The sequence below is a fragment of the Rhipicephalus microplus genome, unplaced genomic scaffold (genome assembly GCF_043290135.1).
Source record: "Rhipicephalus microplus isolate Deutch F79 unplaced genomic scaffold, USDA_Rmic scaffold_32, whole genome shotgun sequence".
In the NCBI taxonomy this organism is placed as follows: domain Eukaryota; kingdom Metazoa; phylum Arthropoda; class Arachnida; order Ixodida; family Ixodidae; genus Rhipicephalus; species Rhipicephalus microplus.
Genome location: NW_027464605.1, coordinates 4,328,298 through 4,344,658, shown reverse-complemented (window position 1 = coordinate 4,344,658; position 16,361 = coordinate 4,328,298). Strand labels below are relative to the sequence as shown.

Here is a 16,361-nt window from a genome sequence, read left to right as displayed (position 1 = left end):
TTTCTTTTCGTTTCGCCCCCAGTCTTTTTAGGGGGGCTAGCTTTGCTAGTATGCCCAAGTCTAGAATCAAATAAAATTTGTGCTCGTAGTAAGAGACCTCAATGGAAACCAGAACTGAAAGTGCGAATCCTAAGTGGTGGCACAAACGAAGACGACGAAATATGCGCGCGAAAGGTGAACTTCAGGCGCGTGAGCCTTGGAACATCTACTGGAAGAGCGTGCACTGCCACGTTTGGGCCATTGGACCAGCCGGGATGAGCCTGGCGTTTTCTGTGGTGAACGGATGGTTTCCAGATCGAGCCTTGCGGTCGTCCTGGCCCTATCGCACGTTGAACGTGCGATAGGGCCAGGACGGGCTGCTGATCGTGGGTCAGATGGTATCCGAGACCGACCATCTACAGAGTCTGTCCACGGTGCTGAGTCTGCTGCGGTCCGGTACAACCACATGCTCAGGGCGTGGTCTTGGCGCCACGTGTAGGTTCGCGATCCGGCCCAACCGACTGTGGCGTGGCCTCGACTCTACGCGGAGTCATCGTGTTTCGAGGCGTTCCTGAGCCGGACGAGTCAACGCACCTCTCTCTCTCTCTTGCTTCAAGCGTGCGTCGACTACGCGGTCATCGGCGCCGTGAGTGTCGTCTACGGACGATAGTCCCTGAATAAGTCAGGGCATGTATAGATACGTGTATGCTACGCGACTGTAAGGACTGAGGATCAGAGGGAACGTAACCATGTCGTACAGTTCGGCCACGTATTGAAACTTAGTGTATTTGTGCTCGATTCATGTTTTGCATAAACTTTTTTCTTTTCCTTGAACTTGCCTGTGTCTGAGAGCCCACTAACCACCACATACCTAACAGGAAACACGAGACTCTTGTCTGCTATGCAGGCGGATGACCGGCTGAGCTGACGGCGGCACTGCCGCGTCTGCTATCGCGTACTGCTCCTCGAACACTCTTTCGGAGCGCGGGCTTTCCACACTTGCTACCGACGAGCACGTCAACGCTGGGACCCAGATCTAATTACATGTATAAGCACATTCATCTCCGATTTCCAAGAAAGAACTCGAACAGTAGCGTAGTCGGGCACGTGCCCAGACCCCGAAAACAATTTCTGCCTACGCCCCTGAGCCAGATGTCTTGTCAAGTTATTGCTTCAAGTGTGGTTTTCTAGCAAAAAGACTGTCCAAATACACTGATGTTCTCCAGGCTGCGGTAGAAGAACTGATGCATGAAAGCTAATGCACTGCTCCTTTGACGGCACTAGTGGTATATGTATACCAACAGCGACGTGTTATAGGCAAAGAGGTCAGCCATATGCAGCTTCACTGTAAAGTTCTATTGAAATATTTCATATGAATACGGGTTCCGATGTTTTGTTTCAGCAGCAATTTTCTAGTAGAATTTGTACAATTCACGTGATCAAGCTGACAAAGTGTGATCAAGATCACTTGCTGAAGCATACAAAAATGCGTTGATGGTATTCGCAAAAACAAAATCACCGCTTTCTTGTGGTTGCATGACACTTCCACATTTTGGCAGGTTTCCACAAGATCACGTACACTGGCTGGAACCGCAGAAAGACCACGAAAGGCCGCACGAAAGTCGCATGGTGACGGGAGACTTTCCAGAGCTTCCGTTTCTGGACGAAATACTCCAGCACTACGATCGCCGCGCGTGGCCCACTTTTGGAACGCGTGAGTACATGGAGAAGGCGAAGAATACATCGTATATAAACTGGCGAAACGCTAATCTGTGACGCAAATAGACACAAGGGAACTTTTAAATATAAAATCTTTTGGTCTAATCACATTTTCTTTCTCTCTAGTTGCGTGTCGTGAGTTTCTTTAAATGCGAAGCATTTCTTAGCGAACCGGCTATTTTGATCGTACCTATCTAGCCGCCTAGGTCTTTTAGCTCTCCTCGCCATTTCAATAATAGTATCGATACCAAACGTGGTATGGCATAACATGGCTGTATGACGAGCATAATTGACTAGGCAGAATATGAAAATTATGACATGTATGTCATGAATGTCGTGATTTAAATTTCATGGTCTTGCTGCTTTCGCGGTTGTTTAGTTCACATGACATGTTGCTAAACTGGTATGTTATAACATGACCGCATGGCGAACATAAGTGACAGACCCCAACGTGGAAATAATGACATGCATATCATGATTTTTAAGTTATGACTAGTGATGACTACACACCACGCTCACGGTGCGCTCGTGGTAGTTTTGATAGCTTCATATATGCGAACTTTAGTATTATGTGACATGAATGGACGACGCAGGTAAATGACACGTCCAGACATGATAACCATGACATGCGTGTCATGTAAAACATGACAACATGCTTTGCTCGTACACTCGCAGCCTTTTCCCAGTTCCACATAAACCAAATTTGGTATCACGTGACGTGAATAGACGACGAAAATAAATGACACGACTGAGCATGATAATCATGATATGCGTGACATGTCAAACATGACTAAATGCAACGCTGATGGCGTGCTTATGACTGTTTCGCTAGGTCTACATATTACGTCACGTGATACTAAACTTGCTATCCCGTGACCTGAACAAACAACGAAAGTAAATAACACCTCAAAATATCATAATCATTAAATGGAAGTCATGTAAGGCATAAATTATGTCCGCCTAGTAACGTTGTGCTCCCTTTAAAGTGACATATCAACCTTCCTCAATCGTGCTTTGCCTATCGTCGATACCAACAGTACGTGGGATCAGCCTTTTTTTTTATGTAGGCATTCTGTGCTCTAGCGCTTCCGATATTTAAGCATACTTTTTAAATTGTTTTTCCTAGCTCTGCCAACGGAAGTGACAGTGTTCCTGGATGTATATGACATGGGCCCTCTCAATTCAGCGAGTATGGTAAGCTTCATCTCCTTAAAGAGGCTATTTTAATCTTTTCCCTCTTTTCACTCCTCCTCCATGCGTTCCCTTAAAAAAAAACTAGATATAACGCACAACAACAAATAAACGCTTATATTAGGCCATGATCTCTAAGATTGCACATCTGTTTATATATTAGTGGCTAAAAAAATCATTTTCCGTTATCCACAACGTCACTGCACTAATTCCTAATGCGGCATCTTCCTCACTGACTGCATTGCTTCCCCGGCAGCAACCATCGTGCATGGTTCACACACTAAAGTCAGCAACGTCAAATAAAACATTTTCCAGCGCGTACATCTTTTACGTCAGTGCTCAGATATGGATGCCCATTAAGGAACCCCACGTAGTCGCGATTTCCGGAGCGCTCCACTACTGCATCTCTCGTAATCATGTGGTGGTTTCGGGGCGTCAAACCCTACTTATCAATCAATCAATCAATCAGTCAATCAACCTCATTTTACGTCACTCTCATCCTGTACGAAAAATTGCTCCAAACATGAATTTTAACTGCCATAATAGGGTGACAAAAGTATCTTCTCGCAATAACTCATTTCGCTACTAAGGCTTGTCTTTGCCTGTTTAAAGGTGGGCTCATATCATCTAAACTTACTGTTTGAGAATCGAATGACTCACATCAGAAAGCTCCGTGAACTCGGACAAAAGACGCTAGTTGAAAGACAAGTTTATGAAAGCCTTTTAAGCTATAAGCGCTGTCATGTAGCACGTTTAACTATGACACCTGGCAATGGCTTAAATACTTTATAGTACCGATGACAAGCAATTCATTTCCTTTAGCAGGTGTACATGTATAACGTCTTGTCAAGGGTACGTGAGATATAGTTTACCAGCTTTATGAATTCACCATGCGTAAATAATTATTTTGTAAAAAAATGAATATTTTATTTATTTAATAGTTAATTTATTTATTTATTCAATTTTGCACATGGAATAGAATGCCCTGAGAGATGGACATACTTCTACTTCCCTTCTTCTTTATATAGGTGGTTGTTCAGAAAGAGTGGTTGAAGATTTAGAGCACTATGGGCACTACTTGGTTCCCCCAGAAGTCACCCGCGCGAACGGGAGACAGAAAGTTAGGTGGGCCGATGAGATAAAAAAGTCCGCAGTTATAACGTGGCAGTAGACGCACAAGACCGGGTCGATTGGAGGATCATGGGAGAGACCTTTTTCCTCTGATGATGTACTCTACTTTCGGCCTTACACAGTGTTAGAGAGAGAGATTAGCGCTCTCCATAACACTGTATAAGGCCGAAAGTTTCTTTAGAAAAAGTGCTTAATTACTTCAAGTACTTCTGACTCAACTATGGGAGCGTCCCCACGGATGCGCGTCCAGATGTGTTCAAAAAAGGGGATTCACGATTTTGAGTACTTGGTACTCTACTATGGGAGAGCATAAAGCCGTCCTGTGACAGAATTCAGGAAAGCGAAAAAACCTTGGATGCCCTTTGGTAATCACATGGCTGTAGTTAGCAGGAGTATTCCGTAATAATTTTGACACTTCTAGCAGGAACATTCCGTAACTATTTCGACACTTCTAGCAGGAGTATTCCGTAATAATTTCGACACTTCCAGAATCCGCACTTTTATGTTAGTCGACAAGCCTTTCGTAAACTATTTGAAATTAAAACGCCGAGTTCTTCGTCGAGAAATATGTATGCTCTTCGCTATTTACCAGTGTTCTTTAATGAGTATATGTGCAACAAGACCAATTTATACGCGCATTATGCATATTCTAACGACGAAATGACCCGAGGTCAAAACAAAACGTAAAAACATGGCACTATCGCCTGAGCTTCGTTCAACCTTCTTTGTCTTTCCGTCTGCTTACACATATCGTGTGGCTTATTCCTCTTCACTGAGCTTGTTCCAACAACATTATATATATATATATATATATATATATATATATATATATATATATATATATATATATATATATATATATATATATATATATGTATATATATATATATGTGTGTGTGTGTGTGAGAGAGAGAGAGAGAGAGAGAGAAAAAGAGAAAGAGAGAGAGAGATGATGTTATCTGGCACGTCCACGTGCTTTCTACACAAATCAAATCTTCACTGCTCGTAAACTAATTTGTGCATTGAAAAACACTCCTCACTCAGGACTACGACCTGGACGCGTACCTACAACAGTCGTGGTACGACCCTCGGCTAAGCTTGCTCCGATTCGGCATCAACGAAACGGTCATGCTGAGTGGCGAGGCCATCACGGCGCTCATCTGGAAGCCCGACCTGTACTTCGTCAACGCCAAGCGCGCCACCGTCCACGGCGTCACGGCGCCGAACGAGTTAGTCCAGATAACTCCTGACGGCTACGTTCTCTACGGGGTGAGGTGAGTGTGTGGCAACTGGAGTCTCCCAACTCGCCGAGACCGAGAGACGCGCACGTCTAACACTTGTGGTTTTTATTTGAAGGCTGTAGACATGAGGGAGTTGTTGGGCGGTGATTACTGGCCACTCTGGGGTGTAAAAAAGTGGTTTCGTATCCGCCTCGGTGGAACAGTGGCTGTGGTGCTCGGCTGCTCAACCGAAGGTCGCGAGTTGGATCGTGGCTGTGGCGGTCGCATTTCGATGGAGACAAAATGGTAGAGCCTCGTGCGCTGTGCGAATGTCAGTGCACGTTAAAAAACTCCAGATGGTCGAAATTTTCAGAGCCCTCCAATACGGGGTCTTTTCTACTCAGATCGTAGTTTTAGGGCGTAAAACTGGAGATATCAATATTACCTTTAAGGTGGTCATAGATCAACGGACATGTTTAGATACTTTTTGCGGCACTTGTGGTGCCCTTTATCACTTCCCTAGTTAATGTTTCTCTGTCTAGATTGTGCGTGAAGGGCACAATAATGTAAAGAAAGGTTTTGGTTGTAATGGTGTCTCTTTTATGTCACTACGAAAACGTATGAGAACATGGCACTTTTGTTCTAACATAGTGATCTTGTGACTGGTACACCTAAACGTAATGGTAGGACTGAAAATTATTAGGCTGAAAAATGACGCGATGCTCAACAATCTTGGAAGAGAACAACATTTTGCGTTAGATAGCGAGGCACTGGAAGTGGTAAAGGAATGAGTCTACTCAAGGCAGATAGTGAAGTAGGATTCAAACCACGTGATAAAAGTGACCAGGATACGTATAATGGGGTGGAGTGCGTCCCTTTTCTAGATGCGACTTTTTCGGAGGACTTTACGTAGTCATTTCGTTTCATATCACTGAGTGTTTCAGAAGTTTACCCCATATTTCGGAAACACATTTTTTAGAGCATTTTGTAGATCCATTCTTTTAAAGACGTACCTTCTATAAAAAATTTGCGTCACGCTTGTGGACAACAATATCTTTTATATTTTTGTCTACTTACCTACTTCAAGACTACAGCCTTTTTTTTCAGTAGCGAAACAATCACCTCAACCTATCAATAAAAGCGTAGCAATAGCGCTTACCATGTTTCTCGTTAAAGGATAGCATTAGGGGTAGACTTGTATCCGTATTAGATAAACTATTCACGGCGCAGGTGCCACTTGTTTATGTCATGCGTTAATCAATCACCATTTGCTGCATGTATTGTAAATACAGTTTTCCCAACTATTTCATTTCACGAAATGCATTTTAACCTAATCGAAATAATAGCACGTAATGCCAAGCTTCCGCAAGCATAAGTACATGCTTTCGCTGATTTGGGTATTAATCTTGAAAATCATTATAACGCAGCTTCCTTACTTTTTTTTTCTTTTTGTAATACCAGGGTGCGCCTCAAGCTCTCCTGCCATATGTATTTTCATCTATTTCCGCTGGACAGACAAAAGTGCTTCGTCGTCATTAGACCTTGTGAGTACAGATCTAAATAGAACAGAATCTGAGAGACGCAAACATTTTCACACATAAACGAGGCTGTGCCAAATTCTTAGTAGCCTGATGGAGCTGAGATGTTATACATGTCGCACTGTGTAATACAGTGTGATCTCAGAGCACGTTAAGTAACAGAATATGGTCACCAGATGTCCACAGTGGCCGACTGGGATAATGCGCAAAACAATAAAAGTGCTGCAGCGAGTTTTTTTTGTTTTTTTAACAGCAACATTTGTGATAAATATTCAACGAACAATATTGAAAGTGTGCACCACGCCTCTATGTGAGCTCTGTTTTAATGGTTGTCTGAACTTTATAAATTTAGAAATATATGCGTATCTGCATTATTTTTGTTCTTTAACTTTTTTGCTATCAAACAAGCGGAAAAGCTCGAGTATCCGTCACCAAGCAACAGTGACAACTACTTCATAAATTTTTTTATTTAAGTAGAAAAACAGATGGTTGAAGTTTCCAAAGCTCCTACACTGCGACGCAAATCATAGTCATATGGTAAACCCCAAATGTTAATAAACGTTTACTAGCCGACCATAACAATATAACACGCTAATTCGTTCATTCACAGATGCACAAAGGAATGATCAAACAAGAATTTCTTGGGCACGTGACAAACCCGTTTCAATGGAGTTTGACATACAAATGGAGGAATTCGACCTGGTTGGCTTCTACACAGGACAGTTTGTTGAGCGGCGACAAATAGGTAAGTACGTATTTACTCGATGATAACGCGACCACGTTTGGAACGCGAGGGTCGACATTCCATAGTGTCCAGGAAGTAAAGTTTATCTCGGTATTCAATTCTAACGCGAGAGTTGAATATGGGTAGCAGTAATCTTGAAAAGAAAACGCGTTTCATTCGAGTAAATACGGCATGCTAGATAGGGGCGAAGCAGCGCATTCACTACAACCATTCCGTTCTGAATAAAACACATTGAAACACGATGAAGAAACCCAGGTAAGGAAAGTGCATTCATTTCGCTATTCGTTCAATATTTCAAGACGCATTTGAAAGTAAGACCACAGAGTAGACTGCAAAAAGATATAAGAACAAATTTACCGTAGCTTTAACGAAGTCCCACAAGACCGAGTCGCAGCAGAGCTAGTGGGTACCTATCAGTTGCCGGGTAGGCAATTCGTTTGCCCTCTCATCAGTATTTTCCCCACAACGTCCTGTAATATGTTATACTATACCATACCATACATGAATACGATTGCTCTATTTCTTTATCTTTTTTATCTGTGTCCTCATTATCTCTTTGTGTCAAACATAGATTAGATGTCACACGTAGCAGCTTCTTTTTTCAGTCATCTGTACAAGGTGTTTTCGTGGTATTTGATTGCGTGACAGTACATAAGGATGATAGTTTTATATCTATGGCACTAAGCAGACCTCCGTCATAACACATCCACTGTGAAACTGTGGCGCCTGATGATGCCAAAGAACACCTAGCGTGCATAAGCGTGTTTACATAAGCAAAATATAGGTGTTGGTGACATACCATAGAAGTTACGACACTGAGGTGCCATGCTTCAAAGTCAAGTACTGGGATTTAATTTTTGGTCGGGGTGGCAGTACTTCTATCAGGATGAAATATGAGAGATATCTCCATACTTGATTTCATGGACGCCTTACGTAGCCCTGGGAGGCTAAAATTGATGTGAAGTCAGCTGATTCACAGTAAAATTGTCGTTCTGGCAGCTAATACACTAAAATTTGCCATTTTTAAAGGCTCTGGTGAATATTTGTATTTAGTGTCCACAGAGTCATTCTCACAACAAGGTCTCTTATTTGTGTCAGACTCCTCTCTTATGCATTACGTAAGCCTCCTTTTTTTCTTCTCGATCGATATGTTATCTCCCCTAACTCCCATTTGAAAACTTTAAGCAACTAGCTCAATTGGTTTCGAATTGTCTCCATGATGGCCGGCACTGCAAACTTCCTGCACCTCACATAGTTGTGCGTTGCCTCCGGCATCAGTCCACCTGTGACTACGTGACGATGTCATGTGAAAATATCATCAAGCAACGTTACAGCGACGTCCAGATGGCGTCGCTAATTTAACAATCTGTGACGCCATGATGATGTCATGCGGAGACGACAACACGTGATGATTATTTTTTTTTCAATCCCTGTGCCAACGTTGACGTCACCGACGATGAAGTTTCGCGTTTTACGCGACATCCATGGCTATTCGCTTCAATAAAGAAACTCTCCGTGGCGCAGGTACATTCAGCACTTTGAACGTGACGTTCCTGCTGCACCGCCGAATTGAGTTCCACTTGATACAGAGCTACTTCACCACCTGCCTGGCCGTGTTCATCTCGTGGGTGCCCTTCTACATCACCATGGTGCTGCCGCAAATTCGCGTGGCCATCGGCTGCACGACACTGCTGACCGTGCTGTCAATCATGTCATCGGTTCGCACGGTCGCACCTCGTGTCTCGTACGTGAAGGCCATCGACGTCTGGGCGACCCTGTGCATCATATTCATCTTTGCTGAGCTCGCAGAGACCACTCTCGTACACTACATGATACGCATGAAGCTCAGGCCTCGCATCATGCGAAGGGTGGACTTCGGTATCGCCAATCTTCTGCACGTGAGTACACCATGCGGAGCCGTACGCGTTCATCGTGTTGAGTGCATTGCTCGGGGTTTTGTGCTTCCCAGTGGAGGTCGGCGAGTAAAGGCAGCGTAGCAGTTGAGGTAGCGAACAAAAACTGAGCGGTTTATTAAAGACAGCACAGACTTCACGCTACTGAAGTCCCAGGCTAAGCGGCGCGTAGTGGGCGCTTATATACCATTTTAGAGGTGGCCTAATGAGCAGCCATTGTTGTTAGATGACGGCCTCTGACTTCTCCCAGTGCGACCAAGCAGGCATGACTTTACTCTGTTGTGGGCCTTGTAAGAAAGTAAGTTCATGGATACCTTGAAATAGATAAAATTTCGCTAATGGACACATCCTTCATCGATGCGTTCGAACAACTTGACCGATATCTGAATTTCTGACAATGGTTTTATCGCCAACGAAGACGCAATGAGCATCTTGGACATTCATTTAAGCTTTTCTCATCTCAGCGGAAAACAGTGTTTCCTATATACAGAGAAAAAAGAGTTGTGGAGCCAGCTACACGTATATTTGTCAGAATATGCACATGTCACTATACCAGACACCTATCTACGAGACGTATTAACGTCAGGACGTATTGAGGAGCTAGTTGGTTCATTTTATACAGGAAAAAAATTGCGCTAAAAAGAAAAGACACCACAAAGAAGGAACACCTAAACAGGTCGAGCGCACTTAGCGCTCAATCTGTATAAGTGTTTCTTTTCTGTTGTGTCCTTACTTTTATAGCGCAATTTTTTTCCTGAATTGTATTAGGGTCACATAATATTAGTGTCTCTCTCTCAATCATTTTGCATGTTATGCGATATGTGTGTCAGGCCAGAATCGCGACTGTACTTCAAGCTGTTACCTTGGTGAGAGCTAGCAAAGGCTTTCATTCTGGTCCTTGCCCGACACCGACAGAAAAATGTCTCTGAGAATTCGGCAAACCACCATTGCTCTTTATTGGGCTAGTACCTGTGCTTTATAACTATCTTCGCTAAACTTTAGGCGTCCGATTGTCAAACGATAACGCGGGTGTCGGCACGAATAAAATTCGCAGATGATACCTCTATCTGTCTGATCTCCTTATTTCCAAACACGCAGTACGTCCGCCACGGCTACCCGACGGACGACTTCCTGCTCAAACTGGACTCCCAGAGCAAGCTCGAACTCCATCGAAACCAGAAGAGAGCCGAGGCCATCGACAGAGCCAGTCGTTACATGTTTCCCCTGTGTTTCGCGTTCTTGAACCTGGTCTACTGGCTGTATTACACAGACCAACGCTACGAGAATTACTACATCAGCTCCATGTAGTGGCACTATAACGACGTCATTTCGTCAAGCGCTCCGGGTGGCTAACTTAGTAGCATTCTTAATGATTAGATCCAAATATCTGAAGTGAGTGATTGAAAAACATGCTTCCGATTGTGAGAATACTGATCATATTTACTTGCGCTTCACGATACTGTTGCATTCCATAGAACGATACCAAATTTGATATCTACACGTAGCTTTCAAAATGTACTGAGACAAACTGTTTTTTATATTAACAGCAAACAGTATGAACGAAGAGTTTGACCAACATCGTCAATAGGCGGCGTCTGCAGTCGCAGGCATACTTACTAAGGTTTTGAATATGAAATAAACTTTTTGGATGCACCCATCTGATGCTTCTTTTTTATGCATGGTCATTTGTTATTTATTTAAAATAAACGTTGTAAAACATGTATATTTTTTCCAAATTTGCGACACACGATCTGCACGAGAAGTCAGCAACGCTATACTTTAGCCTATATTAGTCGGATATTGGAAAAACATGATAGTACACAGAACTCTACAAACACTGAAACGTCGACACAATACAAATTCATTATGCATTATCACCTGCACTGAACTTTTACGTAAAGCTATCTCAAATCATGCTCTTATTGTAACAAAGTGTACTCAGAATATAGGCTTACGTGCTCCGATAACCGGTATAGGAAAGCACATCGTCAAAATTGCATTAGCACCTTGCCGTGCCGCTGGAGAATGCACCAGCCAGTGGGTTCAAGCAACGCCACCTAAGAAAATATATTTTCAGGGCTGCTGACTGCCTCCGTGACATCACTCCTTTTTACCGAGTGATCGCGCATACGGGAGGCTGTGTGAATCCAGTGCCACCATCGTCTCTCGTTAAAGGATAAAGCATTCGCAGCAAGTTTTACATGCGTTACAACTTTATTCTGCCTTTTGCATTGATTGATATGGGGGACTTAGCGTCCCGATACCACCATATGATTATGAGAGACTCCGTAGTGGAGTGTTCCGAAAATTTCGACCACCTAGGGTTCTTTAACGTTCACCCAAATCTGAGCATACGGGCCAACAACATTTCCGCCTCCATCGCTGCCTTTTGAATTTGGAAACGTGCTGCTTGAAGAAATGTATCACGATTTGAAGTGTTTAGCGATTTATTTGTGAGCCATATATTATAGCACGAAAGAGTGGCAACAGCCGGAGCCCTCCACTACGGCGTCTCTCATAATCATATGGTCGTTTTGGGACGTTAAACCCCACATATCAATCGAGTCGCAACAGATCGTAAGCTGGGAACGCGTGGTGAAAGCTTTATCAGCCACCAAAGGGTCAAAATGAATGGGTTAAACTTTATTCGTTCTTTATTCTTTATTTAAACGCCACACAAACACGCATGCATGCACGCACCCAGACATACACACACTATCTAGAACCTGCGCATAAACAGTTCTTACTCGCTTGAAAAGATTCTGCAGTTTTCTTTGCTGAATTAGCGATATACCACACTCTTCTAAACATCGTTCTTCATAAAGACGTAGTTACTGGGGAGAGGGCTCGCTGCTGCCGCAAGCATGTTATTCAGCACAATGTTGGGGAATTAACATCGCAACAGGCATCCAAATCTCCCGTTTCACAAAATTGTCTTGTCTTGTCACCTAGAAGATCTTGGCTCATACCCACAAAAGGGATTGGCCACACTGTACCTTATAATAGATATTTTTTTTGTACAACGCTTGCTAAAAAAAGAGAGAGAAATTAGATAAGAACAATAATAATGTTCCTTTGAAAAAACGTGAAAAAAGTGCAGAAGAATTCGATAAACCAGAATATATAAAACAAATTAACAAGAATGAGGAAGGGAGACAATGAATTGGATATATCTGACAGTACCACAAGAAGTGTATCTTTCCGGTTGCGTGAATGAATTTATGTAGTGCTGACAGAATAGCACTGCGGCCCACACCAAACTGACTGGCTCCAAACGATAATAGGGTGGATGTATTGACTGGCAATCCGAGCATACCAATCGGTCTTTCAAGAATTGTTCGGCGCAGTGAGACGAAGCGGCACCATGTGAGAAGAAAGTGATCTATTGTTTCCGGTTCATTGCAAACTGCACATAGGTTAGTTAATGAAAATCTTGATTTGTGGAGATAAAAATTTAACCGAGGAACTCTACAGCGAAAGCTTGTGAGGGTCACCTCACATTGACGGGAAAGGCATTTTGCGGTGTTTCATGTGAATTGCAAGTGCCGAAATTCTTCAGATTGTAGGAGCGATGTTTCGTTGATTTTTAAGATTAACAGGCGTTTGAATAGTTCGGTAGTAATAAAAGTAAACTGTGGAGCTACTAGCACAACCGGGAAATTTAAAGATGCCGAAGCGAGCGAATCAGCACTTTCATTTAGTACAATTTCAGCATGTCCAGGGACCCAAATAAACCGAACTTCTGATAGACTATGCGGTACGAGAGACCAAAATATCCTGAGAAGAGGAGACTGCTTTGCGGACGTTAGGTGTGTACATACAGACAAAGCATCCGAAATAATAATAGCCTTTGATTGCTGATAATTTAGTTTTCGAAGAGCCAATGTAATAGCCAGGAATTCTGCGAGATAAATTGGCGTCAATTCAGGCAATCAGAGCGCAAAAGACCAATTAAGCTAACGAGAAAATATAGCTACTCCAGCCTTCTGAATATTTTGCGTTGCATCCGTCGAAATTACTACGTAATTGGGAAAATGACTGAGATGGTCTTGAAGGAGGCCCTCCAGAACATGCTTTGGAAGTAACTTGGCATTTTTCGAAAAAATATCATCCAAAATTAAGTCAAATAGCACCGAGAATTGTTCCTGTGAGACACACATGAAGAGGCATTTCCTCTAGCAGCGGGTGCGTAGTCACTCATATAACATGGGGCATCGGGAAAAATTGTCGGCACTGCGTGAGCCATGTAGCCACCCTAGGAGCTTTTACTGATTTCCCGGTTCTTGCATTGGTATATTTGGTTGTTGTTTTCAAATATTATGGCTTCGAGTGGAGCTCCCACACTTGAAAACCATTTAAGAAAGCACCTACTGTAGTTTTATACACGCACCTCAATTAGGCTGACGTTACATCAGTGTATATTTCAAGAAACATATTATAGGTGAGACTAGCGCGAAATTAGAATACCACAATTCAGTGGTTGGAACACCGGCAAGAAACTACTCTGCACAAAACCGATGAGCAGAGCATCAAACCAGCACTTCTTCTTTTTACAGCGAAAGCTGTTATGATATCAAAACTTGGGCCATATGCAGTTGTCCAGTGCCGCCGCCGCCGCCGCTGCCGGTGTCCGTAACCACATCGCGCGAAATTAGAAAAGAAACCTAGCACCAATGACACAGTGGGGCTCGTACCCAGGTTCGCTAGGTGCCAAGCCAGTATTCTACCACTGAGTAACACCGATACTTGAGACTGGTTGGCAAACGTGCCTTAGGCAGGCTTTATTTCGGGAAATAAATTGTATTATTACGGCTTATAAAGCGTTTTGAAACAGGGAAAAGAACAACCAGTCATCGCACAATGCGAATAGCGTAACAAGTGGGTCGTCGAATGCTCCAACCAAGTACAAAAGTTTGTTTTCGTTCAGCTATAAACTGTGGCGCATACCCACTTCAGGCATAATTCCTCATCGTCGCCCGCTACTGCATGAACAATTCGCACAAAGTTCCTTGCAAGTGTTTAGCGGATACCACGTTTCTCAGAAGGATGACGAAAAAAAAAACATAGCGAATGCAAACCTACTTTTGAAATGGCGAATGCCAGCCGACTACCCAGAATTTTTTAATATTAATGCCATAGTGGGTATCAAGCAAGTGTGCCTGCAGCAATTAACCAATTAGTGTTGACAAAAGGCTTTGAAAGGCCGCTCTTCTAGCTTTCGCTGTGACTGTGCTGCGCCTTTCGCGCAGGCCTGGCGTTTTTTCTCAAGCAAGAAATGAAGGTGCCCGTGGTACTATACGAAAATTCTCTATTCGCTATTTTTTGGTCACCGTTAAGAAACGAGAACACTCACGCCTTCGGCCCATAATCGTAATTGTCGCTAAAATTCGACACACAGTATCACCCCCTCTTGCAGGTTTGTATCAGTACGCAATGCGAATATCCAGTATACACAACACAATGCGCATCACATATCCGCGACGCAGTTCAGACACGTGAAAACACGGTCTTTTCCACTCGCCAACAAGCACACTAGCACGCCACAAAAGCGTTCGTCAGGATCTGTAATCCATCGCTGTCGAGCGGCGTGAGCAAACGTAAGCGCGTCTGTGAAGCGAATTACGATGGTCAAATGGAGTTATGTCAGAGTACGCGGAAGGAACAGTGATCAGGCCTGAAAATGTCCAGGTGGCATTGGTTAAGGACAAAACGTTTTATTTGAGTGGACCTAAGCCCTGTAAAAGGAAAGTCCCACTACAAGTGACACACACTGAGCACTATATAACGGCGGACAGAGCATCTGCCGTCGATAATCTATAGTCATGGATAAGGCGCGTCGTCTTTTATAAAGCATTCATCCAACCTTCCAGCGTTATTGCTGGTGCTCGCAAAAGTTCTCGAATATACGCGCATGACGATTCGCTTACGGCGCTCAACCTTAACAGAATGATCTCGAACAATCCGAAAGTGTCGCAAGCATGTTGGCGTGGCATGCACTGAGATTTGTTAATTCGTTCTGTGGCTGAAATACCGAACATAACAGAGTAAAGTTTACAAACGCGCTGGGCAATATGCAGAATGTTTACGATGTTCTCTGTGAAGAGATAGAGAAAAAAATAACGCGAAGAATATCTGAAAAGGTGAAATACGGTATAGTTCGCACCGCAGTTATTTCATTGAAGCTGACACTAACAAGGTTGAGGTAGGGCCTCCTATACTTCACAGGGAATAATGTGAATTATACTCCTTCAGTGTTCTTTTAAATGCGAAGCATCTCTAACCAAACTTCGGCGACTTTGAGCGTATCTATCTATCTATCTATCTATCTATCTATCTATCTATCTATCTATCTATCTATCTATCTATCTATCCGCCTACAACTTTTAGCTCTCCAGGCCGTTTCGCTAATGGTATCAATACCAAACTTGGTATAGCATAAGATGAGTGTATGAAGAACATATTAGACTAGTTGTCACATGAAAATCGTGACATGTATGTTATGAATGTCATGATTTACATTTCATGGTACTGCAGCTCTTGCGGTGGTTTCGTTCACATGGCATGTTACAAAACTGGTATGGTATGGTATGATTGCCTGGCGAACACAGGCGAAAGGCCATAACGTGAAAATGATGACATGCGTGTCATGTAACAACATGACTACATGCCACGCTCATGATGCACTTGCGGCCGTTTCGCTAGCTTCACATGTACCAAACTCGGTATTACGCTACGCCAATGGATGACGAACGTTCGTGACTGGTGCAAATATGATAATCATCAGATACGTCTCATGCGAAAACGTGACTACATGCCACAATCAACACGCCAATAAATTTAGATGTGACGTGGTGCGCGTGCTCACCGGCATTCATTTTGTCACGTCACGCCGGCGTTGCCACGCCAGGCGCCGGTCCTGCCATAT

The 16,361-nt window shown here is 43.3% G+C and overlaps 1 protein-coding gene across 1 annotated transcript; it reads left to right on the top strand.

Moving 5' to 3' along the window:
• Positions 1-245: 245 nt before the first annotated feature.
• On the top strand, positions 246-11,021 carry LOC142786792 (glycine receptor subunit beta-type 4-like). Its single transcript, XM_075884442.1, has 8 exons — positions 246-625; positions 1,539-1,693; positions 2,825-2,892; positions 5,065-5,294; positions 6,702-6,784; positions 7,389-7,523; positions 9,048-9,421; positions 10,535-11,021. The coding sequence occupies exons 2-8, from the start codon at positions 1,606-1,608 to the stop codon at positions 10,742-10,744; spliced, it is 1,188 nt and encodes a 395-aa protein (XP_075740557.1). The 5' UTR covers positions 246-625; positions 1,539-1,605; the 3' UTR covers positions 10,745-11,021.
• The last annotated feature ends 5,340 nt before the right edge of the window (positions 11,022-16,361 follow it).